We start from the raw sequence: 25,797 nt of genomic DNA on the forward strand, positions 1-25,797 counted from the left end.
AAAACAGAACTATCATCAGCTTCAAACATGAACTGTTCACTACCAAATAGTGCCATTAATAGAACCATTTAATATGGTGAAAACAACTTATCTGAAATCTCAAGAACCAACCTAATGCTACTGTTTTCTGCTCATATCATTGTAACTTCTGTCACGGCATAGCTCTAGGAAACATCAACAGCCTCTTAATTTATCCGATTACACAATCAGAAAAAAACACTTTGAGACTCTTAGCTGAAGTTTTTCAACTCGAGGTAGCGTGCTCCTGCAAATACACAAGGCATTGAAAAGAAAATGAGAAGCGATCAGGAAGCAAACGCTGGGGTCGAATTCTTTACTCATATTGAAAACATTTACTTAAAAGTTGCCCTAAGCTGCTAAAACACGCTCTGTCTGATATATATAGCAAGTGGTGTTGGTCTACCATAAACCAGAGCGCAAACCATTTTCTCTTCTGCTTCTCTTTCTATCAAGCCTCTTAAAAGTTCATAATGGCTAAGGATTTCACAGAAATGTAACTTCTTAGAAAACCAATCCCTTGGTTTTCTTAGAGTTATGTCACGGGTAACAACTCAGTGAACAAGGAAACATAGTGCACAGGGCCCCAGGCCATTACAACTCATGTGCTGAGTTATGGTTGTTGTGAAGTCTGGGAGAGTGTTATTTATGTTACTATAAGCTAACTCTCACATGAAAAAGACGTTCAGATTGAAAACGACTTGATTTATCCGAGCAACAGTCCAAAAACTCAAAGAAATGTAGTTTGCTATCATCTACGAAGACACATAACAAAAACACCAAATAATCACATTTCAGATATAAATGATAAATCATTTAGCAATAGCTGTTTACCAACCTGTCGCTGAATCAAAAGAAAATTGTGAATAGTGTTTAAACTCTGTTACAAATCAAAACTAGAATGGCACTCGACCACAGACCTCCACCAAGCCAATTCACACCCTAAATTGGCCTTCAAATTCTGATGTTCTCCACAATTGATATGTTTTCCCTTGGCCCACGCTACATCCTTCCACTTAGATTCATGAACATTGGGCCATTAGCTTTTCCGCTGACGGACAGACAAATAGAAAAAACCGAGCCAAAACATATCCGCCTTGGCAAGGTAACTATTGATTTTCCAGCTACTTGAAGCCTTCCTAAATGCAGATAATGTTATTTCTGCTCAAAGCCCTTCACATCTTGTGTGTGTGTTTTCACCCCTGACCAGAGTGCAGAGCATGTGCAGGAATGTTAATGTCTTCTGCCTTTGTTGTCCGTGCAGACAGCCGAGTGTGACTGTGCATATTCATGAAGCTTCCTTCCTGGAACACGTTCACTTTTACCGAGGAATGAAAAATAAGATGAGAACAGTTGAACAAAAGGCAGAGAGTACAGAGATAGATTCCCAGTGTGTATGTTTATATAGATGAAATGTAGATTAAAATAACAACAGGAAGTAAGTAACAGAGGCAGATCAAAGACTAATGTTGATTCATTCTACATCAACACTTGAGATCATTCATGTTTTGCAATTGCAAGAGGAACATTGTTTTTCCGTTGTCTGAGAATGTGTTGTCCCAAAAACAAAATCGCCATGTGATAAGGTCATACTCTACAGCGAATACATCATAAGTTATTGGAGTTTCTTGCCCCTTTTTGAGCGGGGAGGTCAAGGTGCAGGTCTTTACTGTTAGTGATTTCTCTTTTGCATTTATTAAATTCCATCCATCCATCTTCTCCCGCTTATCCGTGGTCGGGTCGCGGGGGTAGCAGTTCCAGTAGAGAGCCCCAAACTTTCTTTTCCCTGGCGACATCAACCAGCTCTGACTGGGGGATCCCAAGGCGCTCCCAGGCCAGCGAAGAGATATAATCCCTCCACCTGGTCCTAGGTCTACCCCTTGGTTTCTTCCCAGCTGGACGTGCCTGGAACACCTCCCTAGGGAGGCGCCCAGGTGGCATCCTAACTAGGTGCCCGAACCACCTCAACTGGCTCCTTTCGACGCGAAGGAGGAGCGGCTCAATTCCGAGTCCCTCCCTGATGACCGAACTTCTCACCTTATCCCTAAGGGAGACACCAGCCACCCGGCGGAGGAAACCCATCTCGGCCGCTTGTATCGGCGATCTCGTTCTTTCGTTCTTTATTAAATTACATTTTTTAAATATTTGAAACCAGTTTATTGAAATGAAAGGGAAATGGGGAACTTGTCTTTGTTTCATAGCACAATTTATAACCAAAGTTGTGTTCAACTTGACCAATGTTTTAATATGAGCTTGTGCTAGGCTAGGCTAGGCTAGGCTAGGCTAAGACCTAGCTGCTCTGGTTGTTATCAGCAGAAAGGCCTGTGCTGCTGATTGTAGTCTTTGTAGCTACCAATCTCTCCTCCACTCACACAGGCTATCAGTGTGTCAGTCACCAAGTCACCACTGTTTTCATGACTCACGGTTTTCACCACTGATAACAGCAAGATCATTCAGCCCATTGGAAATCTTTTCCCTTTCAGCTTTGCAATACATATGTGTGAAGAGCTTAAGCAATGAACACTGAATCATGGTGTGGCATTTGTCTGTGTAATCCAGTATTTTGTTTTCAAGTGTCAGTGTGAGTATCCCGTGTGTTTGAGTGTGTGTTATACAAGACAAAGGGGGGGAGCATCCCTTTCAGTGAGCTGCTGTTGCGTTGAGCGGCTTTATCTGTGTTTGGAAATGTGGAGAATGTGTTTGATGTTAAAAGCAGAAGTTCGTGTTCAGGTAAAGTGCGACACTGCAGTGATTATAAAAATGTTTTGAGACCTGGGAGAAAGTGAATCGGGAGTTTGACTAAGCACATACATTTGAAGCAAGTGTATTTTTAATGTGTAATGTGGAAAATACTGGAAACGTAATGCAAATGATGTTTGGTTGAAGCGAGGTGTGGTGCATGAGTCAATATACCGTCACACAATGTTTCTTATAATTCTAACGGAAAGATTTTCCTGCTGTCAATTCGCTGCGTGTTGCATGCATACAGAAATAAACTACTTCTCTCTTTACTTGAAACAACATGTTATGGAAAAAAGTGGGATTTGGTTAAAGTAAAAAAAGTGGTAAAGTTTAGTCAACATGTTGTTTATAATAAGTGTATCTCTTGCGTTTGAATTGACAACTTTGGTTACTTACAGACAGATCCTTAGTCCGGTCGTCTCATCAATCAGACGCTCTTACTGCCTTGTAAACAACCAATCTCCTTCACTCACTGATGCTTGTTGTCCTCTAGTTCCACCAAGCCTAGAAACATTAGAATGATCCCAACAATGCGCCCATACACGGACTAGAAAGCTAACGGGGTATTGTCAGTTTAGTATCTGGCCTGAATGCTTTGGACATGTGCACTCTCACATCTCTTAAAAATGTTTTCAGAAATGCAATGCATGTGTGAAAGAGGCTTTGCAGATCACTTCAGACACAGAACACCGCCTCCTTTTTGACACTGCTGAAGTGTCCACGGGCCAAACAGTGAATGCCATCTGTTTGTAACCAATCCAATAGATCACTTGTCAATCAGACATGGTGCTCATGTCCCTGTCTGTGTAGTAACGTTACCGTCAAGGCTAATGTTCCACCGCTTCTTCTGTTCACTCTCAACACACGAGAACCACCATGTCTCATTGTATTTTCCCTTGAGGATTGTTCCCAACTGATAATAGAGATATGTTTGTTGACTGGAGTAACACCAGATTGCCGAGCAGTGACTGAGTGGTGACTCTTAGAAGGTGCCTTTGAAGTCGGTGCAGGAGGAGCATTGTCCGTCATGTGTCAAGCTGCACAATACACCTGGTGTCTCCTCTCTCCGACAGACATTCACTTATTACCTGGGTGTAAGGAATGAGTCCTTCTAAACGTCCAGCTTCAGGCCAGACGCAACACCAAGTGGAGCTAAAGATGACAGACAAGCGAGGAATGTTAATGCGTGCGTGCGTGCGTGCGTGCGTGTGTGTGTGTGTGTGTGTGCGTTGTGACCTGTGTGTGAGTTATGTAAATAGCTTTATTATTGGCATGCAGACCTAAGGCACTTGTTTATTTGAAGCAGAGCAGGATGCAACCGCTTACTAGGATTCCTCTTGAACGAGCTCGCACCACGTTCATAAATCTCTCTGAAACGACCAACAGGCAGCCACATATAGAAGCCCGTCGTTTGGTAACATTGTTTCCTGTGATCACTTTTTGTCAAAACATAGATTTTCTCCAGATGTTTAGAATGACCCTAAACAAAAGCTCTATTTGAATTTGATAAGACACCAAAAATAAAAATGACATCATTTCTGATTCTTCTATGACTATTGTGCATTTCTAACATTTCAACAACACGCTAATTCTTGGTAATGTCTAGCTTCTTAAAATGGAGTACTGTTGGTGCAGAATCTGAAAGTCAAGCATTAAAACAAGTACATTTCATTGTAAGTGATAATATATGGCTTATGCGTTGCCATTGTCCCAGTGTTCAGTCCTTCTGATTGCAGACTGTAAACATCAGTATACAGAGTGCTGATGTGGCATAAATGGTGATAATGGTGCTCGTTAAAAGTGCATCGTTGAGTCATCAAGGAATAACTCATCAATCAGTTTGACTTACTTTGCATACATACATCCTACTGTTGCTCTCTCCCGACACATTAACACCCATTGCGTTTCTGCAAAAATCTCCACATGTCAGTATAAAGAAAATGGGGAGAAGAACATCATGTCATCCTTCCTTTGAGCAAGGCTTTCATAAAGGGGGACATACATATTACAAGAAACACGTGGATGCTGTAGGTGTCCTCACTTAACCCTCCGAGATGTGAAGGCCAGCTAAATGTTCCCACTTAAGAGGGTCATCTACATCTCGCTACCCTTGTTACACACACAGACACACACACACACCCTACAGAGACTGGTTGTTAGACTTGTCAACAGCCACACACACTACCATTTACACTTGAACACACTCAAGTATGCACCAGCGGAGCAACAACACAAATATAGACATAGTTGGGTGACAGCTGTAGGCAGTCAAGCCGTCACACGCACGCACGCACGCAGGCACACACACACACACACACACACACACACACACACACACACACACACACACACACACACACACACACACACACACACACACACACACACACACACACACACACACACACACACACACACACACACACACACACACACACACACACACACACACACACACACACACACACACACACACCACACACACACACACACACACACACACACACACACACACACACACACACACACACCGCAGTCAGGCCAGCTGCTATGGGCAGAGGAGAGGTTCTGAATGGGAGTGACAGCTGTGGATTCCTCAGACTGAGGGAGGGGGGGAGAGAGATTGGAGATAGAAAGAGCAAGTGAGCGGGATAGTCTGCAAAAGGAATGAGTGAGGGTCAGCGGGAGGTAGAGTGAAAGCAACAATGAGAAAGAAAGAAAGAGCATATTTAGAAGTGAAGTATAGGAGAGGGAACACTAAGGATATATTCTTCTTGTCTCTATGTAAAAAGAGATGTAGACTTATTTCATGCAATAAAGTGGATTGAAATACTTTTATTTCAACTGATACAAAGAAAGGGTTTATGACAGGAAGTAGGACTGGTTTTCAACACACACACATACATACACACACACACACACACACACACACACACACACACACACGACAAAAAACCCTTTGCTTTCCCTTTCAACAAATGAATTGAATGTAGATACTGCATACAATTAACAAAGTTATGATTTAAGTCAATACATATTTGATGTTAGAGTGACTGGCGTTGTGTTGGCTCTGGATGTTACACACACACAGTTGAGTTATGTGGAAGTGTTGAGGTCTGATGACAGAGAGCTCCCAGAGTAACAAGCATGTGATCCTAACTGTCAGTCCCACACTATTCATAGAGATCCTGTGTTGCGCAACGCGGATTTAGCAACTCTGTGGAATAGTTTTTTAGTTCGTGCACCCGTACCTCCTGCCCCATTTATGCTAGAGTCATCACTTTTTCACTGAATCATGCATTTAGCCCTACAGGACACACTTGTTGCGAAACACATGAGGTCAACCTATGACATTCCAGATGGAGGGACTGTGTGTTTGGGGAAAGCTGTGTGTTATCGTGAGCTGCTACACCCTACGTGGTTAAACAGAGACATACTCACAGAGCACCACCTACCTGCATCAACAGGAAGCCTGGCAGAGAGCTGTCGATTTGATTGACTGGTGGTCGCTGCAGGAACATCGCACCACTACACTTCCCCAAAACTCAACTATGAATACTGTAGCGTTACAAATCAGTCAGTCAGCTGGAATGACCCATGCTGGGAAATTCTAACTGACCATAGACTTACAGTAATGTGTGTCTTCACGCAGCTTTGTATTAGAGAAAACACAGTTGACGTTGTTATGTAATGGCACATTTACTGTAAAGGAATAGTTTGAGAAATACATTCATCCTCTTACAGGAGCTCACCTTAGCTCGCTCAATTGCATGTTAGGCTGTAGCAGCATATTTTAATCAAATTGCTTGTAGGTAAATGATCAATTGGCAATACTGCTTCTTATTCTCATTTGTTGTACAGACATTTTCAATATACTTTTAACGTAAGATTTTTGAAATGTTAACATTGAGGCCATAACAATTAAATGGTTTAATACAAGATAAATACAACATGGCTGTAACATCAAAAGAAAACATCTACGTGGCTGGCAGCAGAGGACTGCATACCAGCTAACAATCATTTCAATATAACATGTGTTTTTATTTCAATACAATTATTATTGAGGTTTTGCACATATTTAAGAGCCCCTTACATAACAAAATAAAAGAGAGTTGATAATTATTATAATTTATAGAAACCCATTGTTGTAATCAGGTTCCTTTGTTTTTTGCAGGTGCTAGCATCAAAACTGTGTTCCGCTAAGAATGATTATTTACGACCGATGCATATTCAGAAATGTTTGTTTTTTATAACATGAATTCTCATGTAACGAATACCAAAAAAAGCCAATACGCTTGTTTTCCCAAAATGATCTGTTATCACTTTCGATACAGTAAAAAGAGAGATGTTAAATGACATTATCCTAAGCCTCAATCCTCTCAGCTTTGGTTCTTTTGTGTGTTTTACTCGCAAACAAGTTGTCTAACGTGCCTCCATGTGTTGCAAAGTTATACTGCATCTATTCTTGGAACTTGTTTTAAATATACAAACAATCACAACAGAATAGACACACTATAACTGGATTGTCAATAGTTTACTCAGTAGTTTTCCATGTCCCTGTAAAGCCTGTTTGTGTGTGTTGCCTTCAGGGCCACAGTGTTAGTCATTCATCTGACGTGTTAATAGATGACAAGCCCTCAGCTGCTCACTAAAGCCATACATTGAGAGGAACAGTGATTTGGGAGTGTGCGAGGGATAGAAGCTGCAGTTGTTTTGGTTTGACCGTCCGAACGTTTAGTCCGGTGGGGGAACTTTACTGCCCCGGGGCTCAAGGGCACTGCGGCAGCAGCGTCACAACAGCAGCAGGGGGGGGCAGGGGGAGGAAATGGGAGTCTAAACTCAGCTCCTAAACAGGAAGCCACCCTGGTTCTCTCATTGTCGTGTTTTTATAGACTCAACTTCCTGCAAGCCTGTCCACCCCTGTTACCATGGTTACGATCCCTGTTGTTTATGGGATGGATTGTAAAGATCCCGCACTGGGAAAGACTGAGGCACTGGGCAGAGTGTGACAGATTTGTAATGTCAGGGAAGACACATGTTCGTGTAGTGCTGAAAGTGTAAAGGCGTGTGCAGTGTTTTCATTGGCCTGCATTGTTCTTAATTCAGCTTTGATTGTCTTACATGTGAGCGGTGTCATGTGTGCAGTCAGCAGATTCCTTCATCGACAAGGTGCTTCTACGAAATGAAATGCTGCAATCGACAAACAGCCACAGAGATAGAAAGAGGCTGGAAGATGAAGAAAGAGAAGGAGTTAAAGAAAAGAGGATGTGGCCGACAGTACAAAGATGACTGGAGGGGAGTGGAGCTCTCTGTCTAATTATAGCTCCCGCTGTGAGCTGGCCGAGGCAGAAGTGCTACTCGGGGGTTTCACAGAGCTGGATATTGACAAATACAAACACGGGTATGTGCTTTGACTTTATTTCGTGTGTCCCTGGGTGTGCAGAGCATTGCTTTGGTGGACTTTAAGAATGTGTGAATGAGAGATGAAACCTGCTGTGTCAAACTCCTTGGAACTTACCGCTGCGGTGGGTGCTTTGAGAATCTGTGAGGCTGATTGGAGCAGAGGGGCGGAGAGAAGTAGAAAGAAACTACTTCTGTTCATTATTTAGTGTGCTAATTATTTCCTCCTTTGTCCATCTCACTACTGCTTCTATTGCTATAGTACAGTAGCTTAAACATCTGATACACTGTGTGTGTGTAAAAGACAACGACCTCGGATGTTTATGGAAACTTAGTGAGGACTAAGGAAACTGGACCCACGCTGCATTATATATCAACCTAACCCTGATGCTTTCACAAACACACACACTCCCATTCATCTCCGTCTGTGATACACACACACACACACACACACACACACATGCAAACACAATTTAAACATCTACACAAGCATCTTTAACACTCTTATCCTTTACTCTCACGCACGTGCTCGTTTGCAAAGTCTATCTGCTAATTCATTTGAAAACTAAACTAATCCAGTTTTTAGCAGTCACCTCAATTGTTGCCCAAATAGTTGTCACGTGAGCCCTATGCAGTTATTTAGGAGTTGTCTGTTCTTTATTCAGATCCATGAACACTTCCTGCTTCCAGGATTAATAGAGGCGGTATTTTAGTCACCGGTCTTGAAAACAAATGAGGTTAAAAATGCCCTTTACGGAATGGTTTTGGTATTTGTTTCACATTTCTAATTCAGGAAGTGCGGGTTATTAACGTCTTGACAATATCCAACAATTAGTCCCATGAATATTTCGTTATTGGCTCTGTTGCCCTCCTAGTCTTGTAATACTTAGTGCTATTTGCTTCCTTTGTCCAACCAATACCTTGGGCTTCAGGACAATAATAACAGTGCTTTCGCAATCCTTAAAAACTCTAATATTGAATTGTTTTAAATGTAGGCCTTTAAAAGTCTAAAACTGGTCTGAAACCTGATTGTTGGAATTAAAAAATGTTTGTGCTCATCGAAAATAAAGTTAACCCTAACCCTAACCCTAACCCTAACCCTTCCGTTGGCATTTCCATTATATGGTCTAACCCTAATATATTCATTGCTATTTCACATTTAACTAATGTATTGTTTAAACATGTCCTTTTATATTTTATGTAAAGTGAGCATTAGGAAAAGCGCTATAAAAATCCAATGTATTATTATTATTTCTAAATGTATGACCGCAAGATGCATGAAAATAAATAAATCGCTGAATCTAATCTCGATAATGAAAGGTTGCTTTCAAGAATCTTTCTGTTACTTAACTCATTTGCCCAAACTGTCTTGCGTAATGTGGGTCCACGAGAGCTGAGGATCTCACATCAAGCCCTATCATTCCTGCTACTTGTTTTCTTTTTCTTTTTCTTTTGGAGATCTGCTTGCTTAAGAAAAGCCAGACGTGAACCTGCGGCTTTGACCCGGCGTTTGTTTGCTTGAAATGAAATGGGAACTGTTTTCTTTGGCAAAGAGCTGGGAAGACATGCCATAAACTTGGATCAGTCATTATTTTGAACACACACACAAACACCCACACACATAGTGATTTGTAATGTGTTCCAAGTATGTGCAATCTTTTTTTAATTGAATCTACTAGGAAAAAAAGCTGATGTTTTTCTTGCCGGGGAACACGTGGAAAGATAAGAACGAGACGAGTCGGGTGTAGTCGCAGTTCATTCTATGCAAATAAGCTTTTCAACACACACACACATACCCCGTAGTAACACAGCTGCATTCTACTCCAAGCAGGAGGAGACATGGATGAAGGGAGGGATGGAGATGGAGTCAAGAGGAGAATGCTTGACTTTCTCAGCAGTGTCAGGTTGTCCAGTCCTTTCCACTCTGTCTCCTGCTAAATCCTTTACCCTTTTTCTTGTCTTGTTATTTTGGTCTGACTTTCCGCTGCCTAAAACAGCCTTCATTTGCATCCGACTGTTATTGTACTCACAGACCCCCCGAGGTAACAACATCTTTATCTCCTGAAAGTATCTTAAGCCTCTAAAAGGTGTCGTGTGATTTTGACACACTGGTGGACACGGTACAGTCAAAACAGAAGCAGCTATATTTGGACCTGTGAGAAGACACTGAGTGGTGGCGTCTGCACGGTGGGTTGTTGACTTTGAACAGCCTGAGTGTCTACACCAGTAGACACTAAGCTCGCTGTCAGCTCCCCTTCACGTAGAGAGAGGGACTTATCTGCAGGTCGATGCAAGGTTGCTGACCGACAGGACTTTCTTGTTTTTTTTATGATGGTCTGTCCATTTTTTTCCAACCAGATTGTGCATTATGGAAAAACTACTGGATCGCTTTGTATGAAACTTAAAGGTGGGGTAGGTAAGTTTGAGAAACCGGCTTGAGATACACTTTGTTATATTCCATGGAATGCTCTTAACATCCCGATAGCAATGAATATCTGAAGTGCTTTGACAAAAAATCCATTCAAAAAGTGTCATCTGTGGAAGCCGTAATACTGTAAAAAGCACGACCAATCATCTGAGCCGGCCCGGCTAAAGTAACTGGATGGCCTACCTGCCTGTCAGCCTTCCATCTGGGCACAAACTTATCTCGTGCCCTCATTGGTCATGTGCGTGTTCGTGTGTGTTGGAGGAGGGGCTCTGTGAGGAAGTGGCAGATTTTTTCCTGCTGTGTATTTTCAAATTCTAGCGCATTACTTACCCCACCTTTAATGGAAGGGTGTTGCATGGGCCAAGGAAGAACCCGTTGCAGATGATGGCGTTGATGCACAAATGATGATTAACTTGTGTAATCATTGGTCAACATTCAAAAGTGTTGAAATAGTTAATGACACTAGAAACACTCAGTTTAAGAAGCAACACAGACTCGAGGAGCTATCAACGTCTGTTAGCAACAAAATACAACTTGAATTCATTGTAGCTTTTTTGTTCGCACAGAAGTCAGAAAGCACTCTTAATCTAACTCTGGAGATGGAACCCTCGCTCCCTCAGTGCCATTCTAGTTTTTTAGTTCATTATTATTGGGTATTTTTTTGCAGTTATTTTGCCCTTGTTCTCTTAACCTTCATCCTGTCAACATCTGTCCATATAAGGGAATAAAGGGAGTGAGAGATAGAGGAAAATAGAAGAACTTTGTATATCCTCGTCTTACCTGTCGAACGAGTCCTGACTAAGCAGATGACAAGTTACAAATAAAAGAATGGAAAGGGGAGGAATCCGTATGAAGGGATTACCTAATGTCTGGCCGCTCTGTCAGTCAACACACACACACACACACACACACACACACACACACACACACACACACACACACACACACACACAAGAACATGCACAATTATTTCATGTAGTCTGTATGGAGAACATGTTCCTAATCTACCTAATCTTTCCGATAAATCGGCAACTTCCCAACGGTCTCGTTAACAACTGCACGCTTTATCTCAGTGCGTCGTTGGTGATTTCCATAATGATGCATTGAAAGACACACACACACACACACACACACACACACACACACACACACACACACACACACACACACACACACACACACACACACACACACATCGCATTTTGATAACACAACGCACAGCACCTAAAAGGACCAAAAGGACACACCTTGAGCAGCTAACACTTGAACAGTCTCTCTAATTAACTGTTGTTTACATTGCTTTAGCGTTACAACAATGTTTTTGTATATTATAGCAACTCTAGTGAAGTTCTATGAGTCTCTATACCCACTTGTATATGGTGGTCAAAAACAAAAATGAATACATGTAATTCTATGCACACTCCTTTTGTTGCTGTGACATACTGCTTTTGAAAATGTATGAAATAATGTCATAATGAAAAACAAACGCCATTTTTAAAGAATACATCTTAAACGCATACTAATGTAACTTAATGAAACCTTTCTTTGTTAATGTTATCTCCATTATTTTGCCAAGCAGGTCTGTGTTGTTATAAAGCTAATCTATTGTCGATTTCACCGCAGAATAGTTGTGTACAAATGATTACATTATCATCAAGAACATTACCAAGGGAAATGAAGGGACAGCTGGTTCTCAAGCCCGAGAAGCAGTGTAAAAACTCCCATCACAGAAAGTAGTCACGGACTTGGTCTGTGTCTGCACTCTGCACGTGCACGCATGCTTGTGTGTGTTATTCCAGTACATGCCTTCCCACATTTTCTTTCTGCACATGAAAACAGTGCTATTTAAATGCAAGCAACACAGAATCACAACCACAGGGTCAAAATGTGTTATTCTTCCCGGAGTATGGCACGCAGATGTAATGAACCTTGACATAATATCCTTGTTTAACAGAACTAAAAACATTACAGCCTCACATTACTCGGAGAGACCCAAGAGAGGAAGACTGTGAGGGATTAAATGCGGTCGCAAAGGTCCAGAGACCTAACCGCTACACTGTTGCTGGACTTAAAGTCATGCTGGCTACATGGGAACCTTGTTATTATCAGTTATTCTGAAAGACCTCATGCTTCCACTGACGGGGCAGCAGGGTGGCTCTGCGGTCAGACGCGCTGTTTCTCTATTGAAGGACCCAGTTTTATGTACAGCAAAGAATCATTTGCAAAAGTATCAGAACACACAGTGTTAAGTGAGAAACCTCTTTACAGCAGTGTTACATTTGTGAATGGTAAATGGACTGTACTTATATAGCGCTTTATCCAGTCTTTAAGACCCCTCAAAGCGCTTTACATACTACATGTCGTTCACCCATTCATACTGAGCAGTGTATGTTAGGACAAGCACTAACATACACACACATTCACACACACCGTTGGCCATCGGGAGCAACTCAGGGTTAAGTATCTTGCTCAAGGATACATCGACATGTTGACTGCGTGGGCTGGGATCGAACCCACAACCTTCTGGTTGAAAGACGACCGCACTCCCTCGCAGCCACAGTCTCCCTCGCAGCCACAGTCGTGAAGACAAACTATGACTAAGTTTGTCTTCACACATTTATTCCAAGATGAAGCTATTATGACATTAAATCCACTGAAATTAGAAGACACGTAATACTCTGTATAATCAGATGAATAAATATCAACAGTTTCCATCAAGATAGTCCTCAAATGCCAAGACATTATTAACAACTTAAAAAACAGGACTATTGTACTAGTGATGATCAAAACTACCAAGTACAAGCACCAAAGGACTAAGTCACTAAGACTTAAAAAGAAATAGGAAACTGGTGTTTCGTCTATACCGTAACTCACGCTCTCACCTTTGTGGACATATTAGAGCCCTCCTCAACACAATACATTCTTAGTTGACTAACATACCAATTTGTTAACTTTAATCAATTATTTACAGAAATGTAAAACGGAGTCTCTTCACAAAGAATCACGAAAAGAAAACCAACATGACCTATTTAAAAAAAGGGGGCACCCATATGACATACTTAATAATATTACTGCTAAGTCCTTGTACCCTGCTTCCTCAGCACTTCCATTATTACATCCATTTCTGTCGGCTTAGCTGCAAACTGCAGGTGACATTACTGGGTTGCTCCAAAGTGTGTGCTTTCCCCTGGAGAAACAAAAGGCCCTGTGTAGGTAAATGTTGGACTGGTGTATGTTTTGCTATTTATAACCCCTGGGAGGCAAGGCATAAGATACTGGTGTTCCCGACTGTGTGTGTTTGTCTGTACTGTAGCAGCCTTTGTTTCCTTGTATAAGCATGTTCTCCTCTCCTCTTCCTCCGAATAATAGCTTTGTTATTCCTTACTGTCATTCTGGAGAATGTGTGTACATAGCTGCTGGTGTGTGTGTGTGTGTGTGTGTTTGCCAGAGGATTTCTGTCATTCCTGCCACGGCCGGCATTCAGACTGTCTCTGTGAATTCGTACCTCCTAATATGGAGGAGGAGTTTTGACACTGCACACACACGCTGCCGTGTCACATGACCCAAAGCAGGGATGCTAATGACACCAGTAACTCAAGCTCATTGTGTGTTTCCACAGGTGGAAGCAACACACACATCCCTCTTTTGTATATTCTATTCTTTTATTTTCTATCCCCTCTCAGCCATGTCCAGTGCTGCTGTTGGCATCAGGCCGAGCCCCTCAGTGAGTGACATGTACTTCGCACACTGCAGCCTGACATCTGAGCGCCAGGCACAGCAGCACGGAGATGATGTCACACAGAGTTATTTCAAGGCCCGCTCTGTGTGTGTTGTAACGTGTTGGTTTGAGGCAGGTTTGTGCAATAGGTGTTTGCTCAAGCCTGTCTTGGGTGTGCAGCTGTGTATAATGTAACACATGTGGAAGTGTGCAAGTGTTTGAAGGTTTATTGTAGTGTGTGTGTGTGTGTGTGTGTGTGTGTGTGTGTGTGTGTGTGTGTGTGTGTGTGTGTGTGTGTGTGTGTGTGTGTGTGTGTGTGTGTGTGTGTGTGTGTGTGTGTGTTGTGTGTGTGTGTGTGTGTGTGTGTGTGTGTGTGTGTGTGTGTGTGTGTGTGTGTGTGTGTGTGGTGTGTGTGTGTGTGTGTGTGTGTGTGTGTGTGTGTGTGTGTGTGTGTGTGTGTGTGTGTGTGTGTGTGTGTGTGTGTGTGTGTGTGTGTGTGTGTGTGTGTGTGTGTGTGTGTGTGTGTGTGTGTGTGTGTCTCAGAAACCACCCTCAGCCTTTTCCCAAGCTGTCCCCTTCCTGGATCCTGTTTTTAGCACTGGATGAGGCAATATTTCCCATTGACTCAGACATGCGATGCAAATCACCCCAAGAGCATGCAAAACACATGGAAGTGTGTGTGTGTGTGTGTGTGTGTGTGTGTGTGTCAGACGGAGTTAACGATAGAGTTTCTCACACAAGGAAAAGAAAGAGAGAACTTCTCAATGTGTAGCTGTTCTCTGTCTCAACATGTACATTTCCATTTGATCTCTTTTGGTTTGATCTGCAGTTTGTAATTGCTGTCAGGAAGTTACTTTGTTGGTTTGAAATCATTTTGAGCTAATAATGTTGCAAATGTGTGTCATGGTTTTTCTATTGCAGAAGGAACAACACCAAATAAAAAAATATATATTTTTAGACCTTATATTTTTTACAACTGTTTCATATATTTAAACAAATGTTTTTTAAGCACACAATATAAATGAAAAGAAAAATACTACACCAAATAGAAACCTTAAACAAAACAGGAAATGAACAATGAATACACAAGCAACCACGACAGAGGAGACAACACAGTGTGACAAAACAGTTAAGGAGATTTTGGGAATTAAGAAAACATAAAAGCACCGGAAAAAATCACATTCATGGATTTCCTTTACGTGACAATGGCAGGGATATTATTCTCCATCATTCTGAATGTATTGTAATCATGATGACTGAAACATAGTTGACCCAGTAAACTGTCTTAAGTAAGGTCACAGTATATTCAATTGAAAGTCTACTGTGTCAGATCATTCACTGATCTTCAATTGTTTTGGATCTACAACAATAACACAACATTTTGAATGAGCTTTGTCTCCTTATATACTTGTTCTATTAGTTATTTATCACATCATTCTGTTGTACTCAACTGTGGTTTGTTTAGCCTCTGTTTACATTGTTTCTCAGGTGGGGCTTCCCTCGGAGTGTTGTGTATATCCACCGCTCTTTGTTAGGGATGAATCAACTTGACACCACCCTCTCCTTCTGTCCCCAGACTCCCCGGTAGCAGTGCCGGTGTCGTGTGCGGCCTTGTTTCCCATGGACCTCAGGGTGGGAGAGCGGGGGATGCGCCCTGGATCGGACACGGCGCTCCTCACCCCTCTGCACCCGCCTCTACTCCTCACCCCCTTCTCCCCTCAGCCCCGCACCTCCTTCTCACAACAGCAACTGCACCAGCACATTCGGGTAAAGGATGTAAAAGATAACATACCCTATTCTGAATAAAGACCCATTAGTTTGGAAAAGGTCCAGAGATGATGTTGCTATAAATGAACGTGTGTTTCTTTTCAGTTTAATATGGAGCAGAGGAGGCGAGAGCAGGAGCACCACGAGAAACAGCACGAGCTTCAGCAGCTCAAGCACAAAGACAAGAGTCAACAGAGTGAGTCACACACGTATTTGACGTTGAGTATGTTACTACGCCTTTCAGTTTACATCTCAAGTTGTAATTTAATATCCACTGCACGCTATATAAAGCTATTTCCATGGTTTTAAAAGTCATCATGGCCCAGAGTGCTAATCTTAACCTCAGAGGAAAGTCCCCGTAAGAGTTCATGTTCATCTTTATTTAACGGTGGTACTCCACTTTCAACCGGCTTTGCTTTGAGATGAGACCCAAACGTAACCTGACAAGTGGAGCTCCAACAGTGGAGTTAAATTTAGCGCTAGGTCTGGGCAAATAATGTCACTGGGTCAATATTGACTTGATCACTCCTAGCACCTCCTGTCACCTCCGTGTGCACACAACGGCTCACACAGAAATGGCAGCAAACATAAAGTCCCTTCCGCACTGACATTTCCTGCTTGGGGTCATGTGTGAGTACGAGCAGGGATTCATATTCAGAGAAATCCTGTGCTGCCAATTTCCCACCTCAAGACCTGGTCACCTCAGCCAGTGCAATACAACAGTGACATGACAGAGACGTGCACTTAAAGGTCTTCGTCACATGGAGCAAGCAAACCAATCACAACATGCCAGTACTTGTTAATTGTCTTATGATGAAATAAATAAATGACAAGAGCATTGCTAGCCATGTTCCTGAAAGTAATAAGAGACAGCTTCCTTAGTCACTGCTGAGTCTCGCATTGGCCCGTTGGCCATTGGCCCTGATTGAGAGATGCAGACTACAAATCAACAATCAAACCAATGTCACATGATCTTGTGCTGACATGTGACATGTAGCATTGGCCATACATACACATACATCTTCTCCTTCTCTTTCTTCTTTTTCTTCTACTACTACTACTTTTCTTCTAATGATTTTTAGTACAGACTTCTACTGGTTGTACTGCCATGGCATGTGTTGAAAGGCACATGAAGGACATGTTCCTGAATATAGGGCATCTGTGAGTAGTGGAAATCCCCAACGCTGCCCTAGAGGTGATCCCAGTCATTGACAGGGACACATGTGTGATAGGCTTCAGAGGTGGCAGTGACCGAACCCTTCATCCAACACTAATGTATCCATACTCTGCATAAGCTCTCCCTAAGTATTGTTCTTGTGATCTTTGACCTGTGTTTTATAACTGTGATGAAGCAGTAGGTGCGTCCTTCGTCTGAGTGTGTGTTTGTGATTGACAGGTGCAGTCGCTAGTTCCCTGGTGAAACAGAAGCTGCAGGAAGTGATTCTTAAGAAGCAGAAACAAGCGCTGGAGAGAACAACCTCCAACACGCTAAATGGAACTCCTATTGCTTACAGGTAACACACAATGCACATCAACTGAGCATTATCAAAACACTACTCACAAAGACATCACGAACACATTGATTATAACACAAGTCTGAATCGACACTCCACACTCTGATCATTCTTACATTTCCCTTTGATTCCTTGTCAACTCTAAAATCTGAATTTAAAGATTTTTCACTTGGAAAGTACTTGGATGTTTGCCTATATCTGATACGCCTGGATTTTGCAACTTGTTTTAGGCGATTGCCAATACTGATGCAAATATACATACTTTTGTTCCACCTAATTGCAGAGAACAGGAATTCTCACTTTTCAAAATATACACTTTCACCGAACAAATAAAGAAAAATAACCTAAACGTAGGTAAAATGATGACATGCTGCAATTATGTGTATGCAACAAACCAAAGGCCCTGCTCATGTTTGGCCAATATTGATATTTCCTTTTAAAGCCTTCTTCTACCAATGCCTTGCTGATATCCTCATGCGCCCCTGTGTCTACGCCCTAATGGTTGTATGTTCAATTGTGTGTGTGCCTTGTGTTTTCAGAAAGCTGGGCCCAGACCCCAGTTTGTCCTCCCAGGGTCCGGGCTCCTCTCCATCTCAGCCTTCTGAGGGATCCGAACGGACGCCACTGCGCAGAGCAGGTACACATCTAACATCCAACTGTGACTGAATCAGACTGAATGTTCAGGATAGACATTTAAAAAGTATGAATTGAAAATGTTATTATTCAAATGGGAAATCTCAGTCTTTGCCAACCGACTTGTTACTGTGTTTGAGAAGTTGTTCAGGAACCTTTCGTCCCCCTCCCTACTTCATACTAAAGGGTTGCAGCATGGATAAACTAACCAAAACACAAGACACATTTTTCTTGCGTAATCACATCTTTTTAGGGTCAACTTTATGGTTGGCAAGAAATTCAAAGTAACATTCCCCCTGTTGCTTTACTTTGTTTAGCGTCAGAGCCCAATCTGAAGGTGAAACACAAGCTGAAGAAACACCTGAACACACGCAAGAGCCCGCTCACCCGCAAAGAGAGCGCCCCGGCCACTGTGAGGCACCGAGTGCCTGACACACTGGGTAAATACACTCACACACATCGGAGGGCTGATGCACGGATGTGTTATTGTTCAGTGACTTTTCCTTTGTTCCTCCTATTATTTGAAGACACGATGTGCTGATCTGATCAAATGTAATTGAATGGAAATATGATAAAGATGCAGACCCATATTGTCCACGCCGCCTGTCTCCCTGCAGACTCGTCCCCCAGCAGCAGCAGCACTCCGGCCTCCGGCTGCAGCTCCCCCAACGACAGCCTGCCCCATGAGAACGGGATGCTGCCCTCTGCAGGCGGCCTCTCGCATGAGGTGAGCAGCAAACATGTTGTTGTTAATACAATACAACCAACTAAAACACAGTGATGGACAGTAACTACGTATATTTACTCAAGTATTCTACTGACGTTCACATTTGAGGTACTTTACTTGAGTATTTCCTTTCCATGCCACTAAATACTCCTACAATTCAAAGGATAATGATGGACATGTCCTGCACTATATTTATCTTACAGCTGTATTTACTAGTTACTTTAATAATTAAGAGTTTTTGCATAAAAAACATTGTTGTTATGTATTTAAATATCCAACAGTGTATACAGTTAAAGCTACATGATTAGACATATGATCAGTTGGCAGACTGAGTTGTAGTTTATTGGAATCTATTTACATTTAGGTATTTTTTTGCATGAAGTACATTTTGCAGATTATGCTTAATTACCTTTACTTAAGTAACATATTAAATGCAGGATCTTTAATTGTAAGAGAGTATTTTTACACTGTGGTATTAGTACTTTTACTTAATACCTTGAAGTCCATGCGTATAGTGTTAGAAGATAAAGTCATCTTTACCTGAGCCAGATGCATCCTGCTCTCAGTTTCTCCTTGCCTATTTTAGTTTACATGTGTAGGCAGTTAGTAGTGCAGAGCACACCTCGAAACATTGCATTTACTAAGGATTCTTTACCGGAAACAAGAAAGGTACATCACTCAAATAGAAGTTTCTCTTTCAATAGTTACGAAATCAGAGGAAATGGATAGATACAAAGAAAAATCTAATAATCGGACAGACTTTTTATTAAACAACGATTTAAGTAAGTAAGTACACGGTGTGACCATGCCAATGAGCTGCACCCAGATGCTGAGTAATGACATGTTTAAAACTACGACATTGGAGCACATTGAGTTTGTCAGCTGTTCATACATTATTCATGTAATCACAACCAGTCCACCTGCTGTGTCACACCTGCCGCAGATTGCTGACTCGTCATTCTACAGTGTCGAGACAGCCCACCCCGTTCAATGCAATAGGCTCTATCACATGACATTTGACACATGTGGCCGTGCTATTAAACAAACTAATGGAGCAATATGGCCAAATAATTATTTAATGCTTTAAACAATAAAAACTAAATGAGAAGTTTAAATTGAATATTTCTTTATTTTAAGATTTTATAATTTACCTTTACAGTTTAGCGTAACACGATTTAAATGTAATTATGTAAATGAGTTTAACATCTTTTTTATAGGATACATAACCAGCTCATGTCTTTAATGCTAAGTTTGGATTTGAAGATAAAGGTTGGATGTTTGTCATCTGCAGGCGCAGAGGCTGCTGCTCAGAGACGGCACTCTGGCTAACTTCACCATCCAGAGTCCCTCCACCCTGCCCACCATCACACTGGGACTGCCAGCCAATGCCCGGGTAAACACTCAACTGAAACTAATGTGTATAGTTGTTTCGTAAAAGTGATTTATTTCATGATATGTTTACTAGACTAACGCAGTGATCTGCTCCATTTAAGGTTTGGATACTACAGGCAAAACAATGTTTTTTCCAACACAAATCCATTAAGCCACGCATTTAAAAAAAAAATCTTCATTCACAAATTTGAGAGTCTCAGTCCCAGACCAACTGAAGATCGTCCATCAAAGCTCAAATCAGGAAGTTATCTGTTGCTATAAAAGCTGTCTATCTGTGTGTGCAGGCTGAAGGAGAGATGTCCTCTCTCAGGCTGGGCCGGGTGCCCGTAGTTACAGCCGGGGGCTCAACGGTCTACCTCCCCCTGAGCAGAGAGGACCAGGCTGGGCAGCTGAACCCTCACCTGCCTGTCATCATCCTGGAGTCCTCGGGGCTGGTACACACTCCGCTTCTCACAGGTGAGACAACACACACACATACAGTCTACTGCACACCACATACTGTATGTATACTGCCAGAAGCTCACCAGTTTAGGATGTCGGAACTCTGATAAGGAAACCATATGTTTGCATTCTATAACAGATGTTAATATCAGAGTAGGATTAAGTGCACATGAAAAAGATACAATACAAAATGTTAATAGCCACAAAGGGAAAGTTATGAGTCAACTCTCACTATTGTCTCCGGTTTTAGAGCACTGTCTAGTGGTTACTAGTGGTAACTACTTTTTGACAAAGCAACACATAAGTAAAATGATCTGTTATATTTTGAAATAAATGATATTGAAAGGTAAGTATAGAAGATTCAATTCAATTGATTTACAAGGCAGCAGGTGCAATGTTTACATTGCTATAGCTATTGGTTGTTCATGTCTGTGTACATACATGTTACTCTGTTTCCATTTGCAGAAACTGATTTGGTTTCTTCTCCTTTTTGTCTGCAACCAGTTCAAGGCTTAGACTCCGTCCCACTACAGTTCGCCCCCCAGTTAGATCACATGGGCTCTGGAGGCGCTCATCCTCACAAGCCACTGAGCCGAACACGCTCGGAGCCCCTCCCCCAGAGCACGCGGACCCTTCACTCACATCTCCTCCAACAGCAGCACAACACACAACTACTGGAGAGGCTATCTCACCTGGGCAAGGTATGGAGTAGTGAATACACAAACTCATGAAGAATAATCAAAAAATCCTTTTAAGAAATAGTCTTTATTGTCCCAGAGGGTAATTAGTTTTCCCACCTTTTACAAATTCCATACAGAAATACGTAAAACATGCACATGGTCAAATCTACACATATCAATGAATGTCCCTCACACTTGCACTCACACACATTAGGCAAGGCAAGTTGATTTATATAGCACCTTTCAACACAAGGCAATTCAAAGTGCTTTACAAAAATGAAAGACATTAAGAGCATTAAGAAACATATTATAAAATGATATCTAGAAACACTCTTTTAAAAGTAATGATATAAAATGACATTTAAAAACACACAAAGATAATAAAAGTTTCAGTGCAGTTTAAGATGTGAATAGTTCAATTAAAAGCAGCGGCAAAAAGAAAAGTCTTCAGCCTGGATTTAAAAGTAGTAAGAGTTGCAGCGGACCTGCAGGTTTCTGGGAGTTGGTTCCAGATATTTGGAGCATAATAACTGAACGCTGCTTCTCCAGGTTTAGTTCTGACTCTGGGGACAGAAAGCTGACCAGTCCCTGAAGACCTGAGAGATCTGGATGGTTCATAATTTAGCAGGAGGTCAGAAATGTATTTTAGGTCTAAACAATTCAATGCTTTATAAACCAGCAGCAGTATTTTTGAAATAAATTATTTGACACACATTAAGATGGATTCATCTTCTTATTATACACACATGCATTTCCAAACATTTGGACTACCTATGTTGCAAATGTATTATCTTTTCAATTTACACACGACATCTATTGCACGTCTGTCCGTCCTGGGAGAGGGATCCCTCCTCTGTGGCTCTCCCTGAGGTTTCTCCCATGTTCCCTTTAAACTGTGGGTTTTCTCCGGAAGTTTTTCCTTGTACGATGTGAGGGTCTAAGGACAGAGGGTGTCGTATTGTCATACTGATATTCTGTACACACTGTGAAGACCACTGAGACAAATGTAACATGTGTGATATTGGGCTATATAAATAAACATTGATTGATTGATTGAAGATATCTTCAGAGGGTCCTGTATCTATGACCCAATGGCATTAATGGGAAATGTGTTTATTTATTACTATTATTCGTAGGGACTGGGAGGCAAATTAATAATTTTCAAATTGTAACCCTTTAACTGGCAGTTTGTTTACATATATCACTGTGGTTATTGGTTAAACATTTTTTTTTTATAAATATTAAATGCCAGTATTGTAATTGGAAAAAATCTGGAAATGGCCGACTATAAGTTTGAAGCCAGGACACTGTAATAATAAAATGCATAATTGTTAAGCTGCAATAACCTTGGGATTCAAAGTTGTGGTTTCGGTAATAGGGCCACACAGATTATTATAAATGTATTTCAGGAACTATGACTGAACTTTCAAAATAGAACAAACAACTCAAACTCTTGCCAGCATGTGCACCTTAAACTTGAACACAGCGATGATATATCCTGAATATTGCCTTTTAGACTGCCTTTGCTTTGCTTTGTCTTTCGAATGAATTGTTAACTGTTTTTGAAAGTGTCATTTAAATAAAATGTTCCTTTTTTCAATCTATAGCTGATGTCTAAGTCCAGCGAGAAGCCCCGGCTGCATCAGATCCCCTCTGAGGACATGGACTCAGAGGACGGCGGAGAGACGTCGCCCACTGAGCCAAACTATCAGAGCAGAGTGAGGGCGGAGTCCCTGAGGGAGGCGGAGTCAACAGCATCCAAGAGCCAGGAAGAGCAACTGAACCTGCAACATGCACTCATACTCAACCAGGTTAGTATCTCATGAGATACACAGCAATGAAACTCCACCTGCTCTTCATCAAACTGTCCTGTAGGTGGCAGCCTAACACCAGCATGATCCTCTTCCATGGTTCTGTGGTTTCACAAGCACTCATTACATCAAGTGATTATTTCAGCATGGTACTATGGATACAGGTTACTGTTACTCTTTCATAAAATGTGTCAGTCACTGATCAGACAAACCACACAGTGAGGAATCAGGCTTTGTTGGAAGCTAGTGAATAGTTTTATTAACCTGTTTTCAAGGGAGAAAAATTACTTCCAGATTCAGAGCAACTTGATATTGAGAGACCCAGACTGCTCTCGATGGAGCAGGTCCGATCAGAGCGGCTGAATAAAACCATCTGAGATTTTATTGACATTAAGCTGGAGGGAGTTATGTGGCTTCCAGCACTGTATATCAGTCTTGAATACAGATCACTTAGAGAGCCATGTGCAGCTGCATGCCACATGTGTAGCGATGGAACTCAATGTTATCCTCATAACATTCAGAGGTGGCCAAACCTTCAGATTTTTGGCCATACAGAAAAATGTAAGGCGTCATTGGCCACGCCTTAGTAAATACATAGTTCTGTACCATTAGCACTAGAAGGAATTTGTGTTTTTAGACACAAACAACCAATTTATCATAGAAATGTATAAAAGTGTCCATCAACATTACTATGCAGCGCTTACAGACAGGTACATAGTATTTTATTGGTGAGCCAATCCAATCCAATCCAATCCACTTTATTTATATAGCACAGTTTAAAAACAGAGGGTTTTCCAAAGTGCTTCACAATGAACATAACATTATAATAAAATATAATATTACACGAATAGATAAAAAAAAAAGCGCACATAAGAATAAATACAAGGCACATAAAGGCTATGGACAGACAGTGAAAGCATACAAATAGGTATGACATAGCTCAGCTCAGACTGACTGGTAAGCGAGGGAAAATAGCCCACACACATGTGGGTTAGCCCACACATACTTATAAGTGTTTCTGTATCTGCTGCTGTTAGAATCAATTTAAATTTAAATAATGTAATACTTTTTAACTCTAATACCATGCATAGTCTAAGAGGCCACACAAAGTTAAGTTAAAACACAAATGATCAAATATTGCTTTCTGTGCCAGAAAGCAAGACAGAGATCATTTCACTTAATAAAGTCCACATTTAGTTTAAAACCTACATATGAATGTGGCCACTCCAGGCTAAGAAGAACAACGTTTTAACTGTTTCTGTTCTACACTTTCATATTAACTGTGTCTCGTTTTATTTGTATGTTATCAAGTTATATTTTTATTTATGACTTGACTCTTTTTCATCTGTATCACACTTGCTCTTCTTGTAGTCGTTGCTGTGGGAGCAGCAGAAGCAGCTGCAGCAGCTGCATCGACAGATGGAGACCCTGGCAGTGCCCATGTTACGTGGCGGTGGGGGGGTTGGCAGTGGGTTGGGGGTCCATCGCCCCCTGTCACGTACACAGTCGTCCCCGGCCTCCACCTGTCTCACTCTGCCTGAGAAAACCCTGAGCCTGGCTACACAGGAGACCAGCAGCAAAACACGCTTCACCACCGGTGAGTCACGTATGTTAATATGGTAATAAAATACATAATTATATGATTTTCTTAAATATATTTAAATCTGGGTGACCCTATGGCTCAGGGGTTTAATCACAGATTAGATAACTGCATTCACGGTGCGAATATGGACGTTGTAGCTTGTGTTTACCCATCCTAAAAAAACGATGTCCCAAATAATTATCACATTAATAACAATAATGACTAATAAATACATTTGATTTTGTTCTGAAAAAAATATGCTTTGAACGCCAACAAATATGCTAAACTATAAATAGGAAATAATGTCACCTATCGCAACTTCGATATACTCTATATTGCTTGTACAAAATGAATGTGGAAATGAATTCAGATTGTGTGTGTGTGCAGGCCTGGTTTACGACTCTCAGATGCTGAAGCACCAGTGTACATGTGGAGACAACAGCAGTCACCCAGAGCATGCTGGGAGGATACAGAGCATCTGGTCCAGACTGCAGGAGAGAGGCCTGAGGGGGCAGTGTGAGGTACGACCAGAAACTTATTGTTGTATATATCTGTCTGAAAATAGAGAGGTTGAAAGATAATCTTGCTTTCTGTCTAGTTTAACATTATGACTTTGACATCATTGATATGCATAGTATGATGGCTTATGTTATGTCACGTTTATATTACTAACCTCAGTTGTTGTGTTCATACAGACTATTCGTGGTCGCAAAGCCACTCTGGAGGAGCTGCAGTCGGTGCACACTGAGCGCCACGTGTTGCTCTACGGCACCAACCCGCTCAACAGGCTCAAACTGGACAACCGCAAACTGGCCGGTACGCAGACCCTCACACTGATACGTCATGTCTTAATGTGTTCGTAACGAGTGCCTCACTTCCCAGACAGTGCTCTGATGAACGATAAAGGATTCATATTATTATTATCCATCAGACTCTTACTTTCC

At 41.6% G+C, this 25,797-nt stretch overlaps 1 protein-coding gene across 3 annotated transcripts in view; it reads left to right on the forward strand.

Moving 5' to 3' along the window:
* The window catches only part of hdac7a (histone deacetylase 7a), a 68,390-nt gene that overhangs the window by 24,893 nt on the left and 17,700 nt on the right, over window positions 1–25,797 (forward strand). For 2 of the 3 annotated variants that reach the window (XM_034086533.1, XM_034086534.2), the window contains exons 3-15: window positions 15,883–16,073; window positions 16,179–16,269; window positions 17,470–17,587; window positions 18,127–18,224; window positions 18,538–18,660; window positions 18,838–18,947; window positions 20,239–20,340; window positions 20,624–20,795; window positions 21,285–21,481; window positions 23,068–23,271; window positions 24,643–24,868; window positions 25,241–25,374; window positions 25,549–25,669. In XM_034086533.1, the coding sequence (XP_033942424.1) occupies window positions 15,883–16,073; window positions 16,179–16,269; window positions 17,470–17,587; window positions 18,127–18,224; window positions 18,538–18,660; window positions 18,838–18,947; window positions 20,239–20,340; window positions 20,624–20,795; window positions 21,285–21,481; window positions 23,068–23,271; window positions 24,643–24,868; window positions 25,241–25,374; window positions 25,549–25,669 (1,887 nt within the window). Of the gene's footprint in view, window positions 1–7,491; window positions 8,162–15,882; window positions 16,074–16,178; window positions 16,270–17,469; window positions 17,588–18,126; window positions 18,225–18,537; window positions 18,661–18,837; window positions 18,948–20,238; window positions 20,341–20,623; window positions 20,796–21,284; window positions 21,482–23,067; window positions 23,272–24,642; window positions 24,869–25,240; window positions 25,375–25,548; window positions 25,670–25,797 lie in introns of those variants that run through there. The other variant, XM_034086536.1, reaches the window with a different exon arrangement.

This window comes from Pseudochaenichthys georgianus, chromosome 7 (genome assembly GCF_902827115.2).
Source record: "Pseudochaenichthys georgianus chromosome 7, fPseGeo1.2, whole genome shotgun sequence".
Taxonomy (NCBI): Eukaryota; Metazoa; Chordata; class Actinopteri; order Perciformes; family Channichthyidae; genus Pseudochaenichthys; species Pseudochaenichthys georgianus.